The sequence below is a fragment of the Erithacus rubecula genome (assembly GCF_903797595.1).
Source record: "Erithacus rubecula genome assembly, chromosome: 11".
Classification (NCBI taxonomy): Eukaryota; Metazoa; Chordata; class Aves; order Passeriformes; family Muscicapidae; genus Erithacus; species Erithacus rubecula.
In genome coordinates this window covers 20,764,754-20,786,027 of record NC_136663.1, presented here as the reverse complement: position 1 = coordinate 20,786,027, position 21,274 = coordinate 20,764,754, and the positions used below count along the sequence as shown (strand labels likewise).

General features: G+C 38.8%; 2 protein-coding genes across 6 annotated transcripts in view; one reads left to right on the top strand and one right to left on the bottom strand.

Annotated features, from left to right (window-relative positions):
• Positions 1–222, bottom strand: part of HDLBP (high density lipoprotein binding protein) — a 38,553-nt gene extending 38,331 nt beyond the window's left edge. The window contains exon 1 of the mRNA XM_079314813.1: positions 85–222. The gene's annotated coding sequence lies outside the window, so the exon portion shown is untranslated. The remainder of the gene's footprint in view (positions 1–84) is intronic.
• Positions 110–21,038, top strand: SEPTIN2 (septin 2; the record flags this gene model as incomplete). 5 transcript variants are annotated; one of them, XM_079314817.1, is made up of 13 exons in its annotated part: positions 110–369; positions 2,622–2,655; positions 3,606–3,726; positions 6,892–6,978; positions 7,787–7,910; positions 11,289–11,423; positions 11,662–11,779; positions 13,064–13,165; positions 13,462–13,607; positions 14,236–14,319; positions 16,026–16,083; positions 17,897–18,009; positions 18,449–21,038. In XM_079314817.1, the coding sequence occupies 12 exons, from the start codon at positions 110–112 to the stop codon at positions 17,999–18,001; spliced, it is 1,374 nt and encodes a 457-aa protein (XP_079170943.1). In that variant the 3' UTR covers positions 18,002–18,009; positions 18,449–21,038. The 5 variants fall into 5 exon arrangements, with proteins under 5 accessions (XP_079170943.1, XP_079170941.1, XP_079170942.1 ...); XM_079314815.1 differs by having other exon boundaries at positions 18,425–21,038; XM_079314816.1 differs by having other exon boundaries at positions 18,358–21,038.
• Positions 21,039–21,274: the final 236 nt, after the last annotated feature.

Below are 21,274 nucleotides of genomic sequence, written 5' to 3'. Positions count from 1 at the left end.
CGGCCGCCGCGCCGGGCCCGCGCCTTCCTGCCGCTCACCGGAGGCGCTCCCGCCCCCGCCCTCCCGCGCCGGGCCCGGCATTACCTCTAGTCGGCCCGCAGCGAAGCCTATGCTGGGTACGAGGCCGACGGCCCGGCCGCCATCTTGGTGCAGCACAGGGGATGTGCGTGACCTACAACATGCGGGCGGCCCCGCCCCGTCCCAGCGGGTTGCTATGGGGATGGGGCGCGCGCGTGCGCGGGGCGCTCCCGCACCGCCCGGGGGCGGGGCTTGGGGCGGGGCGGCTCCGCCCCCTCCGCCGGCCGTGCGCGCGCGGGAGCGGAGCCCGGAGCTGGCGGCTGCGGGAGGCGCGAACCGAGCGGCGCTGAGGTGAGCGGGGGGTCCTGCCCTGCCCTGCCCTGCGCTGCCCTGCCCTGCCCTGCCCTGCCCTGCCCTGCCCTGCCCTCGGGGACTGCGGGCTCCCCGTCCCTTCCGGCAAAGGCACCGCGGATGAGGGGAGGCGGCGGGCAGGAGCGCTGGGAAAGGGTCTGTCCCTTTCAGCCGCGCAGCCCCCCCGGCGCTGAGCGGTGTTTGAGGTTTGGGTGATGCCGGTGAGGAGCGAGCGGGGCGATGGGCGCTGCCCGGCAGTGAGCGCCCTGCCGCCCGCCCAGCGCGGGACCGGATGCTCGTGTGGGCCGCCATGGGACCCCCGGGCGGGGGCCCTCCCACTGCGTGTGAGGCTCCTGAACATACTCACGTAGAAAACTCCAGCTGCCCTGTTGAAACTAGAGGGTGAGGAACATGACCGACAGCTCCTGAGGAAAATCTGGGATGCTCCGAGGCAGCCGAACCTTCAGCCCCCCATGCGCTACCCTGGGCTCGGGGCCTCCTGCCCGTGCGGGAGCGCTCAGACATGACGGGATCGCTGTGGGGAAGATCATCCGTGAAAGATTTCTGTCCTCGGTCCGTGTTTTAAAATATAATGTAGCTGCAGCTGTGTGCATAACTCTGCTCTATGCTTCGTTTCTCGGTAGCTGTGAGAAACTTGCCTCTGCTCTTAGCCCGCCTCTGAAGAGTAATTGGGTGACAGACAAGTCTCACAAATTAAAAGAATGTTCCTCTGTGTTCCAGCAGGATCTAGTTTTGTTTGGCATTGAAAACTCTCACGGAGAATGCTTAAGCAGGAATCAATGACATCACTGTGGAGGAAGCACTCTTGGAAGGAAGAGTTGCTATCACAGCAATCTTACATGATAAAAGGCTCAAGGATAAGTTCTTCACTAGCTGAATACATCATAGGTCATAGACATGGACAGACATACAGATGTTGCAGATACTAGGTTTTATTTTTATCTTGCAATTCCACTTGAGAGCCATGTTTTCCAGTTTTCATTTTGTGTCAGTAACCAGGGTGCCAGATTTTTCTCAGCAAACTTTGGCTTCATGAGAAAGGACACCAAATTGCTTCCATATTTAACATCTTCAATCTGTAACTCCCATCAAACCCAAATGAAGTTAAAATTGTGCAAATATACACCTAATAGGTTTGAAAAGTAAATCATCCCCACATTGAAACAACTTTACCTTGTGCCTGACACAAAAGTTTGGGCTTTTGCTGTCTTAACACCGGGCAGTTTGTTTTGATTCCAAGATGTCTCTTTGTTGGGATGGACAAACTGAAGGGTTTTTAAAACTGGAGCAGTTTGATGTAATTTCACACGAAGCTGAATTTGCTGATAAAATCTCTTGGAAGATGGAAAGAATCAGGTAGGGATAATTTCAAATCCATGGAATTAAAGTGTGAGTGAGCTGGGTAAGAGGTGACTGTGGGCTTTGGGAGAGGGAACAGATACCTTGTAGTAAAAGAGTGAACCAGGGGAGGAACTAGAAAGGGGAATTGCAGATACAGCATATGCTGACATTTTTATGTTGCCACAGTAAATCACACAATCTCTTGAAATCATGCAAGTTAGTGGTTGGTGAGACTTTGTTAAGACGCTTTTTTTGCATAGAAGTTTTAGATAAATCTTTAAGGGGTTTTTTTGTGCTTGTTTTATATTTCCCATATGGAAATTTTATATTGGTAAACAGAAGGTAGAATGACTGAGTTTGCAAGCATCTAGATAAAAGAGGAAGGGAGAAAGTTTCATTTTGAAGCTGTTGGCTCTTTACAAAACACTCGAACATGGATTGAAATGTTGAGGAGAAAGAGGCTTGAAAAGAAAAATAATACATGAGTTAGGGTTTTTGGTTTTTTTTTTTTTTGGCTTTGAAGAAACTTTCCTCTAAAGAGCAAGGTGTCTTTCAGCAAGGTGTTTGGTTAGTTTCTGGAAAGGATGTGGGCTTTCAGGGCTTCAGAATTGTCACACATCTGGTGCCTTCAGCATCCCACATTCATGTTACTCGAATTTATTGTCTGAATGTTTATAGGAGCAACAGTAGCTAAAAATTCTGCCCCTTGTTAGTACAGAAGAGTTAAATACTTGTGCTCTGTGAAGATGTTGACACTGTTTTAGAATCTGGTATCCAATCAGGGATGCTCCTTCTTCAATTTAGTGTGCAACAGAAGATATGACACTGGTTTGTGAGTTTTTTTTCCCCATACAATTTTTAATAAGCTGAAAAACTTTTTTTTTTTTCAGTTTTTTTTCCTGTCCTTCCCTAAAAATGTCCAAGGTAAGAATAACATTTTTGTCTTCCATTGTAACAAGATGAAACTTATATTTTTTTATTCTTAACTATTAATCTTCGATGTCAAATTGTGCAACTTGCACTTGTTTGATGGTGAAGGGTATTATAAATTTACTGTCTATAAGAGATGTAGTATTGAAAGATGAGTGATGTAAAATATAGATGGAAGTAGTTTTAAGCAAGTATAAATCTCTACAGTTAACTAATACTCTTGGCAGGATTGAATTTTGGTCAGAGTTGTATAAAAGATCCCTGGCGTATCTTGATTGAAACTTCATTTCTGCAATTTTGTTTTGAGCAGGCATCATTTCAGAAAATACTGGTTTAGATTTACTTTCTTTCTTTACTAATAAAACCAACTGTTTTTCCAATAAAGTCCTTCATTTAAGATATTTTAACCTAAAATATTGTTGTTGTGCTGGGGATTCATCTAATTCTTGGACCCCAGCATTTGATATGATGAGTAAAATTTCCATGTTGGCTTTTTGGAGTGAAATGAATGATAAAGGGTGCTTGAATAATGTGTTTGAAGAGGGAACTAAAGATGTAAAACTTTCTCTGCTGCATCCTTTGGATGTGCTAAAAATGGATCAGAAATGGTCATCTTTTTATTCAAATCCATAGAAAATTATTTTATTTTACCTGTGTATGAAGACTGTTCAAAAAGTGATTCGTGCCCACAATTCAGACTTTGTCATAATTTGAGAAATAATTATTTGGGATTTTATTTCTCTTTTATTTTTTAAGCTCTAGGTCAATGTGGTTGTTCTGCACTTCTTTGTGAAACTGTTCAGTTGTAGGAACTTCTGAGTAGTTTCCTCTCTGTCAGATAGCTTCAAAACTTTTGAGATAAGTGGGGAAAGCAGTTATACACACTAGTAAGTCTTGAGTGGTTGCTTATTATTGTCTTTTTTTATTTTTTATTTGATTTTTAGCAACAGCCTGCTCAATTTACCAACCCAGAAACTCCAGGCTATGTTGGATTTGCAAACCTTCCCAATCAGGTTCACCGAAAGTCTGTGAAAAAGGGGTTTGAATTTACTCTTATGGTGGTTGGTAAGGAAACATTTTATAGTTTTTCTCACAATTAGTACTTGCTCAAAGGGAATTTGAAGTTAAAACAAATCCACTATTCTAAGGTCTCAGCTTGCACCAATAACTTTCCTGTACTGTTGCATTCAGCTTACTTTTATATCTTATTGATTTTTGCAGCAGTTGTTGACCACATTACAAACCATGATTGAATACATTAATAAGTTTGTGGGTGAAGAAATTTTATTGTGCACTCCAGCAATCATTCCTTCCTTCCTTCTCCCCTGTCTCACAGGATTACAGCACTGCATTTAAAATGTAATTTAAAACTGGTTTTGCATTTGAATACAGTCTTAGTTCACTTGTGTGTTTTGATTAAGAGACTAGTATTAAGGTGACCATTCTATTTAAAATGTTGTTTATGCCTCTTTAGTTCAAAAGAATCTGAACTCTAGTCTTTTCAGCCCTTCCAAATAGTCTTATAAAAGAGTGAGAAAAACTGAGTATTGGACCACTTGGTTTTGATGTGGGCTGTTAGTTTTTACTTTGATCATTATTTTATGTTAGCAGTTGTAATCTGAAGTGTTATTCTATTGGATAATTCCTAGAGAGTCTGAGTTGGCATCTTGAATAGAAAGAAAAATCTGGTGTCTGCAGAAATACCTTGATCCTTTGAGAAATCAGTTGCTTTTCTTGAAAATCAAATAGTTTCCCAAATCAGGCTTGGGTGTCTTCTCTGTCTCTCTGTTTATGAGCCACAACTTGTGAGTTTTGGTGTTTGAACACTGTAATTCTTGCTTTTAAATAGGCTTTCACAAAAAGTACCTTAATAGAATTAGGCTTTTCATTACCTGGCACCACAGGAAATAAATCCCATTTGTGTGCTAGATTTGCCTAAGAGATCACAGTGGGAATGAGCAGGAGAGGTGAGATAGTACATGATAGGAGGTGTTTAACTTCTTAATTGTTTTGGATTTCAGTAGTTACAGGGAGAGTCTATCCTCAAACCTTTCATTAGTTTTGCCAAATGACAACCCTAGCACTGCTTTTGTCCTACTTCTGTATTTTGTTCTTCAGTGTTGGACAGAGTTTGCCCTTATCTTTGTCTTCCTAGAATTTTATCATAATTTTTTACTGATCTTTGATTTGATTTGGATGATACCATAAAGGATACCTCATAAAATCTAAGAGTAAAACCAAACTAAAAGTAGCTGCTTCAAATCCTGCTGTCTGCTGTAACTCTTCAGAATTTACTGTTTAGTGATCCTAAAAGTGTGAATAGTTTTGACAAAGAAAAGATGTGCTTTCTATACTGCAGCTAAACTTAACTTCCAGATCTCTTTGAATTCTAATTGCAAATAATGCCACAAAAACAGTTTTGAAAGAGAGCAATGTAAAGTTATACAGACCAACAGCTGTTTCTAGCCTCTTGTAAAACAGAAGTAGGAGGGAAATTACATGTTGTAAGAGTAACAGAAAGGCAATTAATCCACCCATGTTGGGACAAAACTTTACAGTTGTTGCCTTCCACTATTTTAAGAGATAAATAATAATAAATAAATAAATAATAACAAAGGGAAAACTACAGGAAGAGGATTTGGAAAAAAAATTAATTTCATTGAAAATTTGGAGTGGTATTTTAAGATACACTCGCAGAGGGAGGCAGCTGATGTAAGATAAAATAAACTGTGCTTTAAATTGTTGATTGTTTCAACAGTTTGGAATGTGAATTCTTTCCCTTCAAATATGCATGGAGTTTAAGCATGTTCTCTTGTGGGCTGTGTCACAGTGCCTCTTTTGAACTATCATTCTTCATTAAGTTGCCACCCTGCTTCATTTCTAAGCAGGATAATGCTTTAAAGCTGCCTGTGCTGACAGAATCCTAATCAATGATTTTGCTTTTTCACACAGCTTTTGGTTATTTTGTTTTCCTGCTCTTGTTTGTTGTGGTATCTGAATATATGAGCTGGAGTTTATAAGAATTTGGCTGCGTGGCTGTGTTGCTCCCAAAGAAATCCCAGACACTTGTATTTATTTTTATGTTCATTCTCATTATTAAGCTATGACTTCATCTAAATAATTATTTCACTTAAGAGTCACTAAACTACTGTAGCCAATATAATCATTGACAGTTACTATGAAAACTGATCTGGTTTATGAGTAATATTTACCCATACTGAAACTGGAATGTGGCATTGGATGAAATCATACTTTTTGGTTTGGCTGAGATGTTTCCATGTGACTGTTGAGTTTCTCTGGGTGCATGTTGCCTTCACTGGTGAAGGCTGCACTGGAACAATTTGATCCTGAAAGCTGCATTCTATAAGAATATAAAAAATATATTCTCTTTAAAACTGGCAGCTCCTACTTAAATCTTCATTTTAAAACAATTTCCATATTTTTTTTTCTTTGGTTTTGATGGTTTTGTCAGATTGATATTGCAGAATAGTCTGTGTTACTCAGAGATTCTGTGGCCCATCATTTTTTAACATCTAATTTTTAAATTTAGTCCTATCAACGCCTGAAATAAAACTAAAATTCTAGAAAAAGATCTTCAGTGAACTCAAGTACTGAACATTTCAAATTGCAGCTCTTTTTTTATGCTATGAACATTTGTTCTGATTAAAATCTTGAGCTTCAGCTAATTAGTTGCCCTCTGAATTTTCCTCATGGCCGTCACGTGTCTCTAGAACAAAAATATATTTATGGTGCAATTTGCTAATCCTCAAATTCATCAGTATAAAAAAATTGCTCAGTGGCCATATGACTCTTGCTTTGAGTTCTTCCTTGCCATATTGGCATAAAAACCAGAAATAAATCCCACTTCATGATGCCTGGCTGTACAGAAGTTCAGCAATGCATTTTTCATTATTTAAATTGATGATACATGAGGATATAGCTTCTCACTGGGTATGATATTTCACATTCTGGAGTGATAACAGAAAAGTATGTCTTAAAAAATCAGGAGACATGAAATGGGAAATGTTAAGTCTGAATGGGTCTTACAAAGACAAGATGTAAAAATTTATTTATCAGCCTTTTTGTGCAAACTTGGCTAATCCAAAATCAGAAGTTGTAAATTTTTAGTTTGAAAGAAATATGAAAAAATCTATTGTCTGATAATACTGTCAGATACTCCTGAAATTATTTATGTAAATATGTTAAATGTATCTTTATATTGAATCACAGGTGAATCTGGATTAGGAAAATCTACATTAATAAACAGCCTCTTCCTGACAGATCTCTATCCAGAAAGGATAATCCCAGGAGCTGCTGGTAAATATATCTTTGCTCAATGTTTTTTGGAAATTGAATGCTTTTATCTTTGAATTTTGTTAACAGCCAGCAGTGATTTCTAACTGCAATAGTTTCAAATGCATTTCCTGACACTACAGCTGTTTGATAAAACCATTTTCCTCTTCACCCAGGACATTTATTGGGTCTTTGTTATTTAGTCCTTGGGTGTATTCATATTAGCACCTAGAAATTTGATCCCTTCTTTTGCTTAAAAACAGTCATTATGTCACAGTACAATAAACAATCAATTAAAACAATCAGAGAATTTATTTAGTTTTTAATCTGTTGCAATTAGAAACATATGAATTGTTTATACCTGCTTGCACATAAATTAATTTGCTTTGGATTGATATTTAGTGAATGAGAATTTCATTTCCTGTTCTTTATTTCCTTGTTGTCCTGTTTTTATTCTGTTAATCAAGGTATGCAGTAAAAGAGAATATTGTAATAAAGTAAAAGATGCAATTTTTCTCTTTTTACTACCCGTTGAATGACTTGCTTCAATGGTTTTATGATAACTTATAACTTCCAGCCTTAGGAAGAAATTGCATATAATTTTATATTGTTCTCCAATTACTTATGGTTTTTTCCTTAATTTCTGTATTATTTTTAAGAAAAGTATGAAATCTCATACAGTCCTCTAATAACATCTGAAGAATTTGTGTGTGAATCTTAGAGCATAATCGATAGAATAATATTTATGCTGTCAATTAATCTTTGGACCTTATCTCAGAATGACACGGTCTTACAAATTGGATTGTGGAAGATGCAGTTTGCTGTCTTTCAGATAAGATTGAACGCACTGTGCAGATCGAAGCCTCGACAGTAGAAATTGAAGAGAGGGGGGTGAAGCTGCGGCTGACGGTTGTGGATACGCCGGGATACGGGGATGCCATCAATTGTCGAGACTGGTACGTGCACAGAGAATCTCTCTTGGTCTGTCTGTGCACACTGATGTGGATTTCTGTCCTGCTGTGAAAGAAAGGTGTCTGCTAAGAGAGGCAGCAGCCTCTCTTTGAAATGGAGGATGTAAATCTCCTACCTCTAAATTATTATAGTTTTGAAATTAAGGGGTTCTCAGGCAAAGATATGGGAATAGGAATAACAGTTCTTTACTAGGAAAATTAAAATAGAAATGCAGTATTACAAAGAACAATCCCAACCCTGACAGAGTCAGAATCCAACCTGACACCCGTCAGTCAGTCAGGGTGGTGGCAGCAGTCCCATTCAGTGGTGGCTGCATCCTCCTGCAGTGGCAGATGTGGTTCAGCTGGAGCAGTGCTCCTGGAGAAGGTGCAGTTTTCCTCCAAAGGTCCAGACATGATGTGGAAAGGTCTGATTTTCTTCTGGAATCCGGTGGCAAAGGCTGCTCTGGTGTTCCAAATCTCAGTTTTTATCTAGGTAGGAAATGTTTGGCTCCTCCCCTGGCTGGAGCATCTCCCAATGGGCTGATGTAATTTTATCAGTCATGCACTGGGACTCAATGGCCCATTAACAGGAGATATCTCCTGGAGGGAGGATGGGTTGTGGAAAAGATAAAGATCACTGCTCCACCTGGTTTTAACAGATGGTGATAGAATACATACTTTTGGTCACATCCTGTATTGCAACCTAAGACAATTTCTTATCTGTCCTGAGGTGTGAAACCGTGGTGTGTATCTGTGAAATGCTGAATTTGAGGTGGGATTTTTTTGTTTTCTAATTTTGAGGAAGCTTCATTTCAGTGGTATGAATTAATTCCGATACATGAGGCACCCATAACTTTGACACAACTTGAGATAAATTTTGTGGCACTTTTGTTTTTCTTTGTTGACTTCCATTTTGCTTGAAAGAGCTTTAAGTGAACAGTGACCTTGACTCTCAATAATACTTTGAAAAAGTAAATAATCTACTCTTCAGTCCAAGCAAAAATCCACCCCTAGATCTTGTACATATTCACTTGAGCATTCTCTGATTCTGTGGCTTTTTTTTAATCGCATTTCATCGTCTTAGATTTTGTTTGGTTGGTTGTTTTGAGTTTTTTTACAAATTTACATTATAGTAAATACTGAGAAGTAATCTTGAGATCAATAGCAATCAGCTTTCAGAGGTTATCTCTTTTCCCATATCTCTCAAACCCCTGAACCTCAAGGTAACCTCTTGGGGAAAGCCAACCCAACTTTTGGAAATTGAATTTCCCAATAAAGTGAAATACAGGTTCAAGACCACATGTCCTGTCCTGGTAAGCCCAAGGGCTGCTGCATGAGCAATCTTCTGTTTCATTTGTTCAAAAGCTTCTTGTTGTTCAGGACTCCACTTGAAATCATACCTTTTCATCACCTCATAGAGAGGTCTTACAATATGACTGTACTCTGGAATATTCACCTTACAAAAACCCACCTGGGAAAGCCTGAGCTTCATTCCTGCTGGTCACTGGGACAGAGCTGCTGTTTTGTTGACCACATCCACTGGAGTCTCACATTGCCTATTTTGCCATTTTTCTCCTAAAAAGTGGATTTCCTGGGCAGGTTCCTTGACCTTACTTTGCTTTGTGGCAAAACCAGTCATCAGGAAAATCTGGATTATCTTCTCCCCTTGCTCAAAAACTTCCTCTGCTGTGTATCCCCACACAATGATGTCATCAATGTACTACAGATGTTCTGAAGCCTTACACTTCAGCAGTAACATCAGCCCTTCTGTTCTGTCTGAGGACATGCCCACTGGAAACTGGAGCTGTGTTTATGCTTCAAGAATTTCCTGTGATGGTTGTACTTCCTCTCAACTCCTGCACCCATGCTGCTGAGGCAGTTTTTGGTTTTCCATCCCACTTCCTCTTGTCTTTTCTGTGGTCATGCAGGTAAAACCACAGGTTACCTCGTGGTGTATATCCTGTCTCTTGAGGATGGGGGGTTTGCTCCCAGAGACTGGCCTGTACTGGTGGAGTATGGAACATTTCCTCTTTAGTTTGCTGGAGTTTTTCAACTCTGTGCTTAATCTTAGAGGGTCTTTCCACAGCTGAGGTGCAGGTTGGTAGGGAAGAAAAAAAATTATATTCATGTTGCCAGAGTTGGGTCACCTGAAGCACTGTTTGCTCTCCTTCCACTGACAACAGTGCTAATGAGTTGACATACAACAATGGTGTGCTCTGTACAAACTTCTGCCACATGGATTGTGTACAGTGGACCTCATCTGGATCTACAGGGCACTGATGGTTATTTGGACCCCTATAGATTGCCTCAGCACAGTTCTCTCAGGTACTGGGTACCTTCCACCATGACCTTCCACCTGCCTGGTCACTCCATTTGATCATCCTTGAGAGAATAATTTTCCCTCAGGCTTGACAGAAGTTGCCAGCAGAGTTGAGAGTTTCTGTCCTCTTCCCAATCCCTTTGTCAATGCCCACCTCCCAGGACAGGGGTCCCAGTTGCTTGGCTTCTCTGTGATCTGGTTCCATATGGTGGTCCTCAATATCCTGGTATCAGAGCAGCCAGATTGCCAGGGTCTCTCCCAAATAGCAGCTGAAATCTTTTCACATATATTGGGTGATCATCTCTGGCCCTGCCTCTTCCTCCTGCTGTGTGGGCCCTGCTTCCTCTCCATCCTTCACTAAGCAAACTGATTTGGTCTTGCATTTCTCCTTCTGTGTAGGGGCAGCTGTTTGTGGCAGTGGTTCAGCTCCAGTTGGAATGGCCACAGTGCCTGTTGCCTTGCTTTCCTCCTCCTTGCCTGAGGATGCTCTCTAGTCATGAGCAGTGTCTAGAAGATAAAAGCCAGGGCTCAGCACACTGCAATAAGTTGCTTCTCTCTGGAGTTGCCCCCTGCTGTTGATCTGGCCCAGAACCAGGACACCAATGGACAAAAAATTTAGATATGAGCAGGCAGTCCCTGAAAGCCATTAGTATCCTGGGCTGCATTAAAAGCAGTGTGGCCAGCAAGTTGAGGGAAGGAGTTCTGCCCCCCTCCTGTGACACCTGCATCCAGCTCTGGGGCTCTAGCACATGACAGACATGGACCTATTTATATATATATATATATACATACATATATATATATATATATATACATACATATATATATATATATATGTACACACATATATATATGTAAAATATGCATAGTAGCTTGTTATTCTAGAATTCAATTAAAATTTTAAGATATGTGCTCTTCTATTTTCCCTGTTTTATAGAATAAATTTTCATTCATCAGAAGATTGGTTCATTAACAGAGTATCTTAGTGATTTAATATTACTTAAAGAGCCCTAAAACTGTGGACCATTTGGTGATTCCTCCAATCCCTGTTTGTTTTGCAGTTTTAAGACCATAATCTCTTATATTGATGAGCAGTTTGAGAGATACCTGCATGATGAGAGTGGATTGAACAGAAGGCATATCATAGATAATCGAGTTCATTGCTGTTTCTATTTCATTTCACCATTTGGTCATGGGTAGGTGTTTTCTCTGTCTTCTTTTTTTTTTTTTGCATTATTTTGTTTTAGAGACTTGTTTTGTGCCTGTTGACTTAAATTTTCAGAATCAGGTTGCCATTACTTAAGCAACTGCTATAACTGCTAACATTAATTGGCTGTGTTCTTTCTGTGTAAAGAGACAATACTTATGTTGAAGTGAAATAAATTGCTAATTTAGAGTAAAAATAAATAAAAATTTTCCATATTTTAATTTTAGCCTTAAGCCTCTGGATGTTGAGTTTATGAAGGCCATACACAACAAAGTTAATATTGTACCAGTGATTGCAAAAGCTGATACACTTTCTCTGAAAGAGAGAGAGAGACTAAAGAAAAGGGTGAGTGTTTTTCTGGCTTGCAGAAACGTGTTGTGCTTTGGTTGTAGCAGTACAGTGGCTGAAGAGAGGGGCATTCTCATTAAACTTACTCTGTCCTAGCTGAGGAAAAAAATAAAATCTCATGCACAGTGTAGCATCACTTAATATGTAGTTTGATATCTTGCAAATTTTATTATGTATTTTACTGAGAAATTATCCTGAGAATGTTTATGCAAAATAGCAGTCTGGCTATATCTACAATTAGATTGAGTGAATATTGAAACGTTGGAAAAGTATTTAAATACATTTGCTGATGGTAATTGCTCTGTTACCTGCTTAATCAGTCCCAAAGCAGAGATAGTATCTGCATGTAGAATGTACATATGTATATTCTTTGGGTTTTTTTACCCAATCAGAATTCTGATGGTTAAAAAATGGGATTTTCAGAGATATTTCTGATTTTAAGTTGCTTTTCTTCCCCTATGTCACTCCTTCTAAAGCATTCCAGTCCTGTCTTCCAGAGGCAAGACCTCTGAACACATTCAGTCATGCAGGACTTGCTGTATTTGCTGGGAGGAGGTGGGATTCAGCAAAACATCATGAGCTAATAACAGCTGTGAAGTTCAGAAAGAAATGTTAGAATTAACTTGTCAAAGACATGCTCCAGTACTCGCTCTTGCTTTGGAAACTTCATGATTTGTGTCAGTTATTCTGAAAATCCTTACAGCTATTTTACCCAATCTGGAATAAAAATAGAGACTTTATATATGGTATACTCTAGTAGGTATATTTAGAGTGCTAGAATTCTGGAGAAATAAAGATTATTCTTTTTTAAAGAGCAAAATTTGAGGTCTATGGCAAATGGATTCCTGCTGCAGATACCCTTACTGGAAGCCATGAAGGAAAAAATATTTGTTGTGTCTATATCTCAGTTTTTCAAACACTCCCACCCCAAGTAGTAATTCAGAGATAAGAGCAAGGAGGTTCAGCTGTAGAAAGCAAGTATGACTTCTGAGTCAATGCTCTTATTACAAAGAAAAAATTGCAAAGGTTTAATAAAACACAGATTCCACAAAGGACAGTGTTTTGGTAAACGCTGTTGTTTGTCTGAAAATCTGTGGCAAGTAGTTGTTGAATATAATGAAGAAATCTGGTATTTAAAACCAAATCCTTGTTGAGCAATTTGGATCAGTAAGATAAATCCAGATTTCTTAAGAGACTGTGTATTAAATAATTTTCTGTTAAGATTTAAAAGCACTGATTCTGCACGTACATTATATTGATTTCTTTTACTGCATATCTCAGATTCTGGATGAAATAGAAGAGCATGGCATCAAGATTTATCACCTGCCTGATGCTGAATCAGATGAAGATGAAGATTTTAAAGAGCAGACCAGACTCCTAAAGGTATGACTACTTTAATAGGTTATAAAAGTAGATAATATATTGTATTTTTTCCAGAGTGCTCAGATGGCTTTAGAACAAGATCTGCAATGCAATCTGGAGTGAGTCACTGTGTCTCTGCTCAGGCTTCCCTAGCTTGGAAGATGGTGGCAGCATTTACTTTGATTTATTTTACACCTTTAATTTAAGAGAATTATGAACTTACTACCATAATGTGCAGTGCTGAGCAGAGCAATAGTTGTTCTTGGAGTTGCTTGTCCTGGTTCATTTTAAGTAACTTTTTCACTTTTGTCTTTCAGGCCAGCATTCCATTTTGTGTGGTGGGGTCCAATCAACTCATTGAAGCAAAAGGTAAAAAAGTTAGAGGTCGGCTCTACCCATGGGGTGTAGTTGAAGTGGAGAATCCAGAGCATAATGACTTCCTGAAGCTGAGGACCATGTTAATGTAAGTTAGAAATTTCCAATTGAATAGTAGTTTAGACCACAATCACCAAGATAATCAAGCACTGCACTGGGGATGGCAGCAGTTGTGAAATCCCTGGACAGATTCAGAATTTGTGTGGGGAAGGCACCTTGACCTAGCTGAGCTAGGCCTGGTCAGGGGCTGGATCACACAGGATCCATAGGTTCTCTCCAATATGAATTACTTGGTGAAAAGAATGTTTTTTTCTGATTCTTTTGTGGAATGTAGTGTTGTGTTGCTACTCAGATCCCTTGGAACATAAAACATGTTGTCCTTATTACAATGTATTTACAACTAGATACACTTGCAAGGGAGAAGACTTGAAAAGTCCACTAGTTGTTTTCTTCTGCTGGTTTTTGTTACTCTGTTTTCCCTGCTTGGATTCACCAAAGGCCTCGCCCAGCTTCTGTAAGGGCAGTCTCAGGGCTGGGGAGATCCCTCTGTGTTCTTTATTGCACCAATTTAACTGAAATTAGCTTTTAAATTAGCATGCTAAGTGGGTGTGCATGCTAAGCACATTGATCCAAGACAGTGCTGAATGCCAGAGCTGCTTAAGCAAACCGATGTCACACAAGGATGTTTTATCTTTTAATTCCTTTTCTTCCTCCAGCACCCATATGCAGGACCTTCAGGAGGTGACCCAGGATCTTCACTATGAGAACTTCCGCTCTGAGAGGCTCAAACGAGGCAGCAGGTTGTCATCTCATGGTTACATGCTACTTCTTCATCTTCTGAATTTGAATTTTGCTCTCTCTGTGTCTCACCTACCATTGCATTGCTAAGATTTGGTTAGACTAAGGGCAGTTCTGTAACTCTAGTCAACATCAGGTGCTATTGACCAGCTTACAAAGAGTGTATAAAAAATATTTGGTAAATCCAAAGTGACAGTTGTGGAGTTAGAGAGTTGTGGGAATAGATCTGTGCTTTGGTCTGAGGCTTAAACACAGTTGGATTGGAATGTTGAAGGTACTAAGAAGGACAGATGTCTATGATAAGTGTTGTCTAAAAAATCTGCAAATTAGATCAGAGCTGATATCTTAAAAAGAGTGTGGGATTTTTCTTCAGAATTAACAACTGGAATATTTGGATTTGGCCTTTAAAAAGAGATGATTTGCAATGTTTTATTAAATATGACATACATAAATAGTAGCAGCCACTGGGTAATGGCTGTTAGCCCTGTTTGAGGCTGGGCTGGGTAGAACACAGCTTTTCTGGAAAGAGAACTAGGCAAAAAACCTGATTTTCAGGTACAATAGCAAGGTCTGTAAAGTTGAGTTGGTGACTTGTGGGAAACTGTGTTTCCTGGTTTAGGTGTTTCAGCTGCATCTCTTCTTATGGCCACTAGAGGGCTCCGAATTGCACATTCTGGGGGCTTTGGGGTATTTTTGCAAAAGTTTCCCCATCCTGCTGTTGACAGAGATTTTGTCTCATGTCTGGTCAGTTTTCAGTAAAAGGAGTTTTACAGTTTAACAGTTTCCTGCCTGTAGCATTGGTCTACAGATAAATGATAAAATACTCTTCTCCCCTGACTTTAAATCCTGGTTTCTGAAATTCAAGGTAAAAGTCCCCAAATGTCCCAAGTTCTGGCACCTCTTATCCAACAAAATGTTGTTGTACAAAGGCCTTAGAAGTAATGTGACATAAGATCATCCAGCTTTTAGAGTATTTCAAGTTGCTGTTAAGTTGGGTATGTGCAACTAAGACATGATTTTGTATATTTTTTAGTTAAGTGGCCCATATACCTTTGCTTTCACATTTCTGAAATGGTACTAGAATTTAGTTAGGTTTACTGTAAGTGAGGGTAGATTTAATCTGAATTTATTTCAAGCTTGCACTTCTGATACTAGGAGTGCTTGACCATAGGTGTTTGTTGACTGTACTAACTAATGATCTCAGAGGTTTTGGGGCAGGGCAGATTTTTTTACAATGTATTTCTCTGTTAACTTTTGAAGAAACACCAGTTTGTTAGCTTTACATATTTGGTAGCACTTGCTTGATTAGATCCATTAGTAGATCTTCCCTGTTGTGACATGGAGTAGGAGAAAGCTATTAGCAAAGTGGTAGGAAATCTTGAATAAAGCCAGCTGGGAGGCAGTTGCTTTGCCCAAGTACCAAGTGATGCAAAATCAGGAAATGGCCTCAAGTTGCACCAGGGAGGTTTAGATTGAATATTAGGAGAAATTCCTTCACAGAAAGGGTGTTTGGTCCCTACACAGGTTGTCCAAGGTCAGTGGTGGAGCTGCCACCCTTGGAAGTGTTCAAACTGTTTGTGGATGTGGCACTGGGGGACATGGTTTAGTGGTGAACAAAATTCTGGGTTAATGCTTGGGCTCAGCACTCTTAGAACATTTTTCCAACCTTAATGATTTTATGTTTCTAACAATATTAATATTATTTTAGGAAAATAGAAGATGAAGAAGTAAATAAAGACCAGATTCTGCTTGAGAAGGAAGCGGAAGTAAGATGACAGAACTTTATATTCTTGTAATGGGAGAATTTTTGTTATTTTTTTTGCTACTTCAGAACAAATATTTATATGATCTTGGTCATCTGTAAAGGAAAAACAGTTATATGCCAATATAAAGTTATTTAAGGTTCACTAGGAAAACAGGTTGAGAAGAAGTAAGAGGAGTAGTGATCAGCAGTGGATGTAACACACACTGTGTGGACAAGGAGAGCCATCCTCATGGGAGTAAGAGTTGTACAGTTAACAACTGCAAACTAGGACAAAGTCAGTTCAGTTCTGCAGCAAAAGAGGGAATGATGGTAGAAATGCTGAGAAATAAGAAATGAAACATAAATTCTCTTTCTGCCACTATGACAGATTCATAATGCATAGCTCTAATGCTGCTTTTCTTGTTCCTCTAACCTCTAGAGGTTAAAGATAGGCAAGACTAGAAAAAGTGCAATGAAAAGCAAAATGTGGGCAGAAAGGCTGAAGTGTGGACCTGAAGCAGGTCCTGTGCTAGGGTAGATGAGATTGATAGCCTTGTTGAGAAGTGGATGGCAAAAGGGGAAGGGACTAACATAATCAGATGGCAGGATGAATGGGAATCTTCTACACAAGCAAGAGGTCATGGTCAATGGATTAATAGATGGCTGATTTCAATTGAAAAAGATACTTCTAACATAGTCTGTAAATTGTGGTCTGTAAATTGTAAATTCCATTCATTAGCATGGAATTTGTACATAGCAAGGTATTTTTGAGCAGCTGAGCTCAAAAATGCTGGGATGGGAGAGTTTGCTTTCTCCATGAACATGCTTGCTAAATGCAAAGGTGGAATTTTTTTGTTTGGCAAGCTCCAAAGGAGCAGACTGTAGATTTTGAGAACTGTGGATAAGTACTGGGAGTGGACACCTGGCTGTGAGGCTCCTCCATGCACTTCCTAAGAGCTGGGAGAGGGCTGAGTTAGATGAACTCCTTAGTTTATCCAAGCACAAGCAGATGCTCAGACTTCTGCTAGTCACCTAGTCCCAAAATGTAACCAAGGGAAAATTAAAAGCATTGTTGTTGCAAGCAATATGAAAAACAAGTATAGTGTAAACATTCTACAGGTTTAAGTTTATTGTTAAGTTTAACAGTTTCATTTGAACTTGCAGTGTAAGTGCACAAAGGCACCCAAAATTATTTCCATAGTGAGGTTGACTTGCCACCTGTCAGAGTTGGGTGCAATGAAAGGATTTAAGTAATGTATGTTCAGCAGGATTCAATTAATGTTTGCAGGTGATTGACATACTTTTCTTGTGCTTAAATGTTTAATATATTTAAATGCAATACTCTAAAACTCAGCTTTGGCAAAGTTTAATTGTGCTTGAGTCTCACTGGATGGTGTGCCTTTAATACTTGCTTCCACCTAGTCATCCCCAGCAAGGGAGCTGGGGAATAATCCTGACAATTTTATTTTTGATGACAGGTACAGGAGTAGTTTGGAGGGACATAACTAGGTTGTTTTTTTTTTTCTGATAAACTTTAGTAAGTGTAAATGCTTGTTTTTATATATTTAACATCAAAGACTTCCATTTAGGGATGCTTAAAAATCCCATTCCACAGTACAATAATAAAGCCTCTTTATTTCAGTCAGTAAATGCCAGCCTCTTCAGTGATGAGGAGGAATAAAAGATGCCACAACCTGAGATCATTACCTGTCAGATAAAGAAAATGCAGATATGTGATCCTTCTTCAATAAAAACAAGCATTAGAGTGGTGACAGTGAAGAATTATGTTCTGAGGTGAGATTAGGCTACAGAATCTTTCTGTGTTGCTTTTCCAGCTCCGTCGCATGCAGGAGATGATTGCAAGAATGCAGGCACAGATGCAGATGCAGATGCAAAGTGGAGAAGCTGACAGCAGTGCAGTTCATGGGCACCATGTGTAAAGTCTTGGGTAAGATGCTCAAATAGTCAGCTAAAGGGCTTCTCCTTCAGCTGTGCTCTAATGTGCTTGGTGTTAAGAAGTTTGGAAAAATGTTAATGAAGTGGATTTGCATAGGTTTCAGTCAATTTTAATTTATAAGGATTAACTGCTGTTTGCAAAGTTAAATGGCTTGGAGTCAAACTAAACAGTGTGCTGTTGTGTGTATGTATATATATATATATATATGAAAATTTTTCAGAAAGTCAATACAATATATACTGGTAAGAATTATGGAAGAAGTCTTTGAAATAGTTTAAACAGGTTTCTTAGTCTCATGATGAAATCATTGTGTCCTTATGACTTATAAAATGTGTGCAGTTCTTTCAGGTTTCTCAATGTGAGATGGCAGCTGATCTGAAATGGTTTTTCCCTGCCTTGTTTTCAGATGATTTTATCCCCTGACTCACAGGATACCTTCTGGAGCTGGATTGCAGTGGTGGAGGCAGAAAGGATGCCTCTTGCTTCCACGTGGTCTGGAGCTTGCTGTAGAGTTTAATGTGGGACTGTTTTGTGGTAACATCTTGTGAGATGTATTTCATAACATGTAGTCAGTTGGTTTTTTAAATATATTATACACATTTGGCTTTTGTTTTCTTTAGTCCTTCTTATCTTGAGGTTATTTTAAAATTTCTTATTAGGGATACAAAATAGTCATTGAAAGTTTTCTAGTCTGATAAGTATTCGATAATAATATTTTTTTTAATAGACTTTGTTAGCTCCCTGCTTTTAACTTTGTATTCCATTTAGAAAAGCTGTCAGTGATACCTTGTTCAGTGCCAGGTAACAGTCACCTCACTAAGGTTGCAGCCCTGCAAGGTTATTTTTATAAATATTGTAGTGTTTACATGTGTGTGTGAGACTATCAGCTCTTTCTCTGTGTCTGCTCAGAGCAGAGGATTTCCTTGGCCTCTGCAAAATATCAAATGAAAATTCAAACATGCCTTGTGTCTTGGCAAAAGAAAGAAGAGGAAATGCCTCTGTGAGAGGCACACTGTATGTTACATGACAATCAGTATTTCTTTTAGATGTAACCTTGAGGGTTATTATTTTCCTAATATCTCTTACTCTACTGCAGCTAATTTTGAATAGTTTCTTGTTGTCCATCACAAATCACTCCTGCTGTTTTCTGGCATTATTGTAGCCAAATAAACTTGAATAAGGCTGAATTTGTTGAACAAGGTAAACTCTGAAGAGTAATTTTCTATGCATGAGTGTTTACTATATCCAAATGATAAGAAATTCTATAATTCTTAAGAAGTATTTTCATACTATTTTTAGGGCATCATAAACTCTTACATGTAATAAAAATATATATTAACAGACTTCTCTTTTTAAAAGTGACCTGTTCCTGACAGGATCAATGCAAACTGTATTTTATGTTCTTGCTGCAGGATGGAGTCAGCAGTATTACTTCAGGAGTGACTGTAATTTTTTTATTAGGCTACTAATAAGAAACTTTCTTAATCCTGGTGGCAAAGGAGACTGTTTTTAACTTGGCTGGACTTGTGCTGCAGATCATGCATTTGTGTTTGCAGCAAATAATCAATGTAGCACACAACTGCCCAGGTGGTGGCTGACAGGGCAAGCAGAAACACACCCTGGGTTGTCTGCTGCTCCTGATAAAGTCAGCAATCAGATTTCTTCATCTAGCACAAAACATCCTTATCTGAGCAGCTAATAAACAGATTAATAGAATTGCAACTTGTTTTGGCTCTTGGAGCTCAGGTGCAGCTGTGACTTTTAGTATTTTGATAGTGTTTCTTTGAAAAAAATAATAGAATTTCTATAGCTAATGTATCATTCCAGAGGTACTTCAGTGACTAGATTAAATATAATCCTCCTAATCAACTGAAATTTTTACCTACCTGAAACTACTGTTTTCTGTTTTAATCTTTCTAAAAATGTGAAGTAAAACCCTGCATCATAGCCTTTACTGAGGAACTCTAGATCTCTTTTCAAAAGTATGTACTATCAAAGTTTGACACCACTCATTCCCTAAGCTTGTCAAAAGTGAACATGAGAACCTTTTTGTATGCACAGAAGAGTTAAATCCCATTTTATCAAATCTCTGCATGTAAAACTTGGATGGAAAAACATGTGTTTCTAAATTCTTGAGTTGTTTTTTCAAAAGAAATTGTGGGACCAAAGTAATATAGCAGCACTGTCAGAGAACACTCCAGAACACCTTATTTATTTCTATTGCTATGAGCCTGTACTTGAAGAAAAACTGTGAAATGTAAAATGTCTGCACAGGGGCCTGATTGTACTTGTCACTCTTGCTGTGTATTTTGGGCTGATAGGTTTTTTTTTTCCTGTATTTTTAGCATGGGAACAAGAGCAGATTGTCCATTTCTTTAGTGCTGTTTGGTCACCATCTGTGAAATTATTTCAGGCAATGTGTGATTCTTTGGAATATTAACATATCTATTAAAAGATTTGATCAGGATAAAGCATTTCATGTGATTCTTAAGAAAAAAAAATAATTGATCTAAAAATTCAGCAGGAGAAATATTTTTGTATGTTATTTTGATATTTAATGGGAAAAACTAAGTTTATGGCACTAGCCATTTTAGCTGCAAATACTCAAGACAGGTAATTAATTGCTGCTCCTTCCCAAGCCTTTGGAACAATTGTTCAGAGTGTGCCTGATGTCTCTGAAGGTCTATTTCCCCTTCACTTTTCTTGGGATGGTCTTGAAATGGTTTTGTGCTAAGGCAAGACTATTTTTCTCAGAAAAGCTGCTGTTAAAAAAGAGATATGAGTAGCAGAAAGGCTTGGGGACAAAAGGTAGATTCTGTTTGGTGGCTTGCTGAACTGGCCATGTTTATTTTTTTTTCTGTTTCTGTGTTGTGACGGTTTTTATTTTAGGAGTAAAATTACTTTTGAATTTGCAGAACTTTATAGTTGATAGCAAAAATGACTTGTTCTTGGTACAAAAACCTGCAATAATCTATGTACTACAATTAGCCAAAACTGTAATAAAAATTGCTAAAAAGCTATTTTGTGTTTATTATGATTCTTTATTATACTCAATATTAATTTGTGGGGATATGTTTGGAATATTGTCCTGTTCCAGCCAGGACAGGGTGAATTTTTGCAGCTGCCAGAAAGGGCAGGGTTGGAGTGGCAGTGAGTGGGGTTAGACTCCATGGTAAACTTTTTGCCATGTTAAGCCCTCTCTCTTTTGTATCCTTTTTGATATTTAATATGGTTGCTATTACTGTTCCTTTTCTTG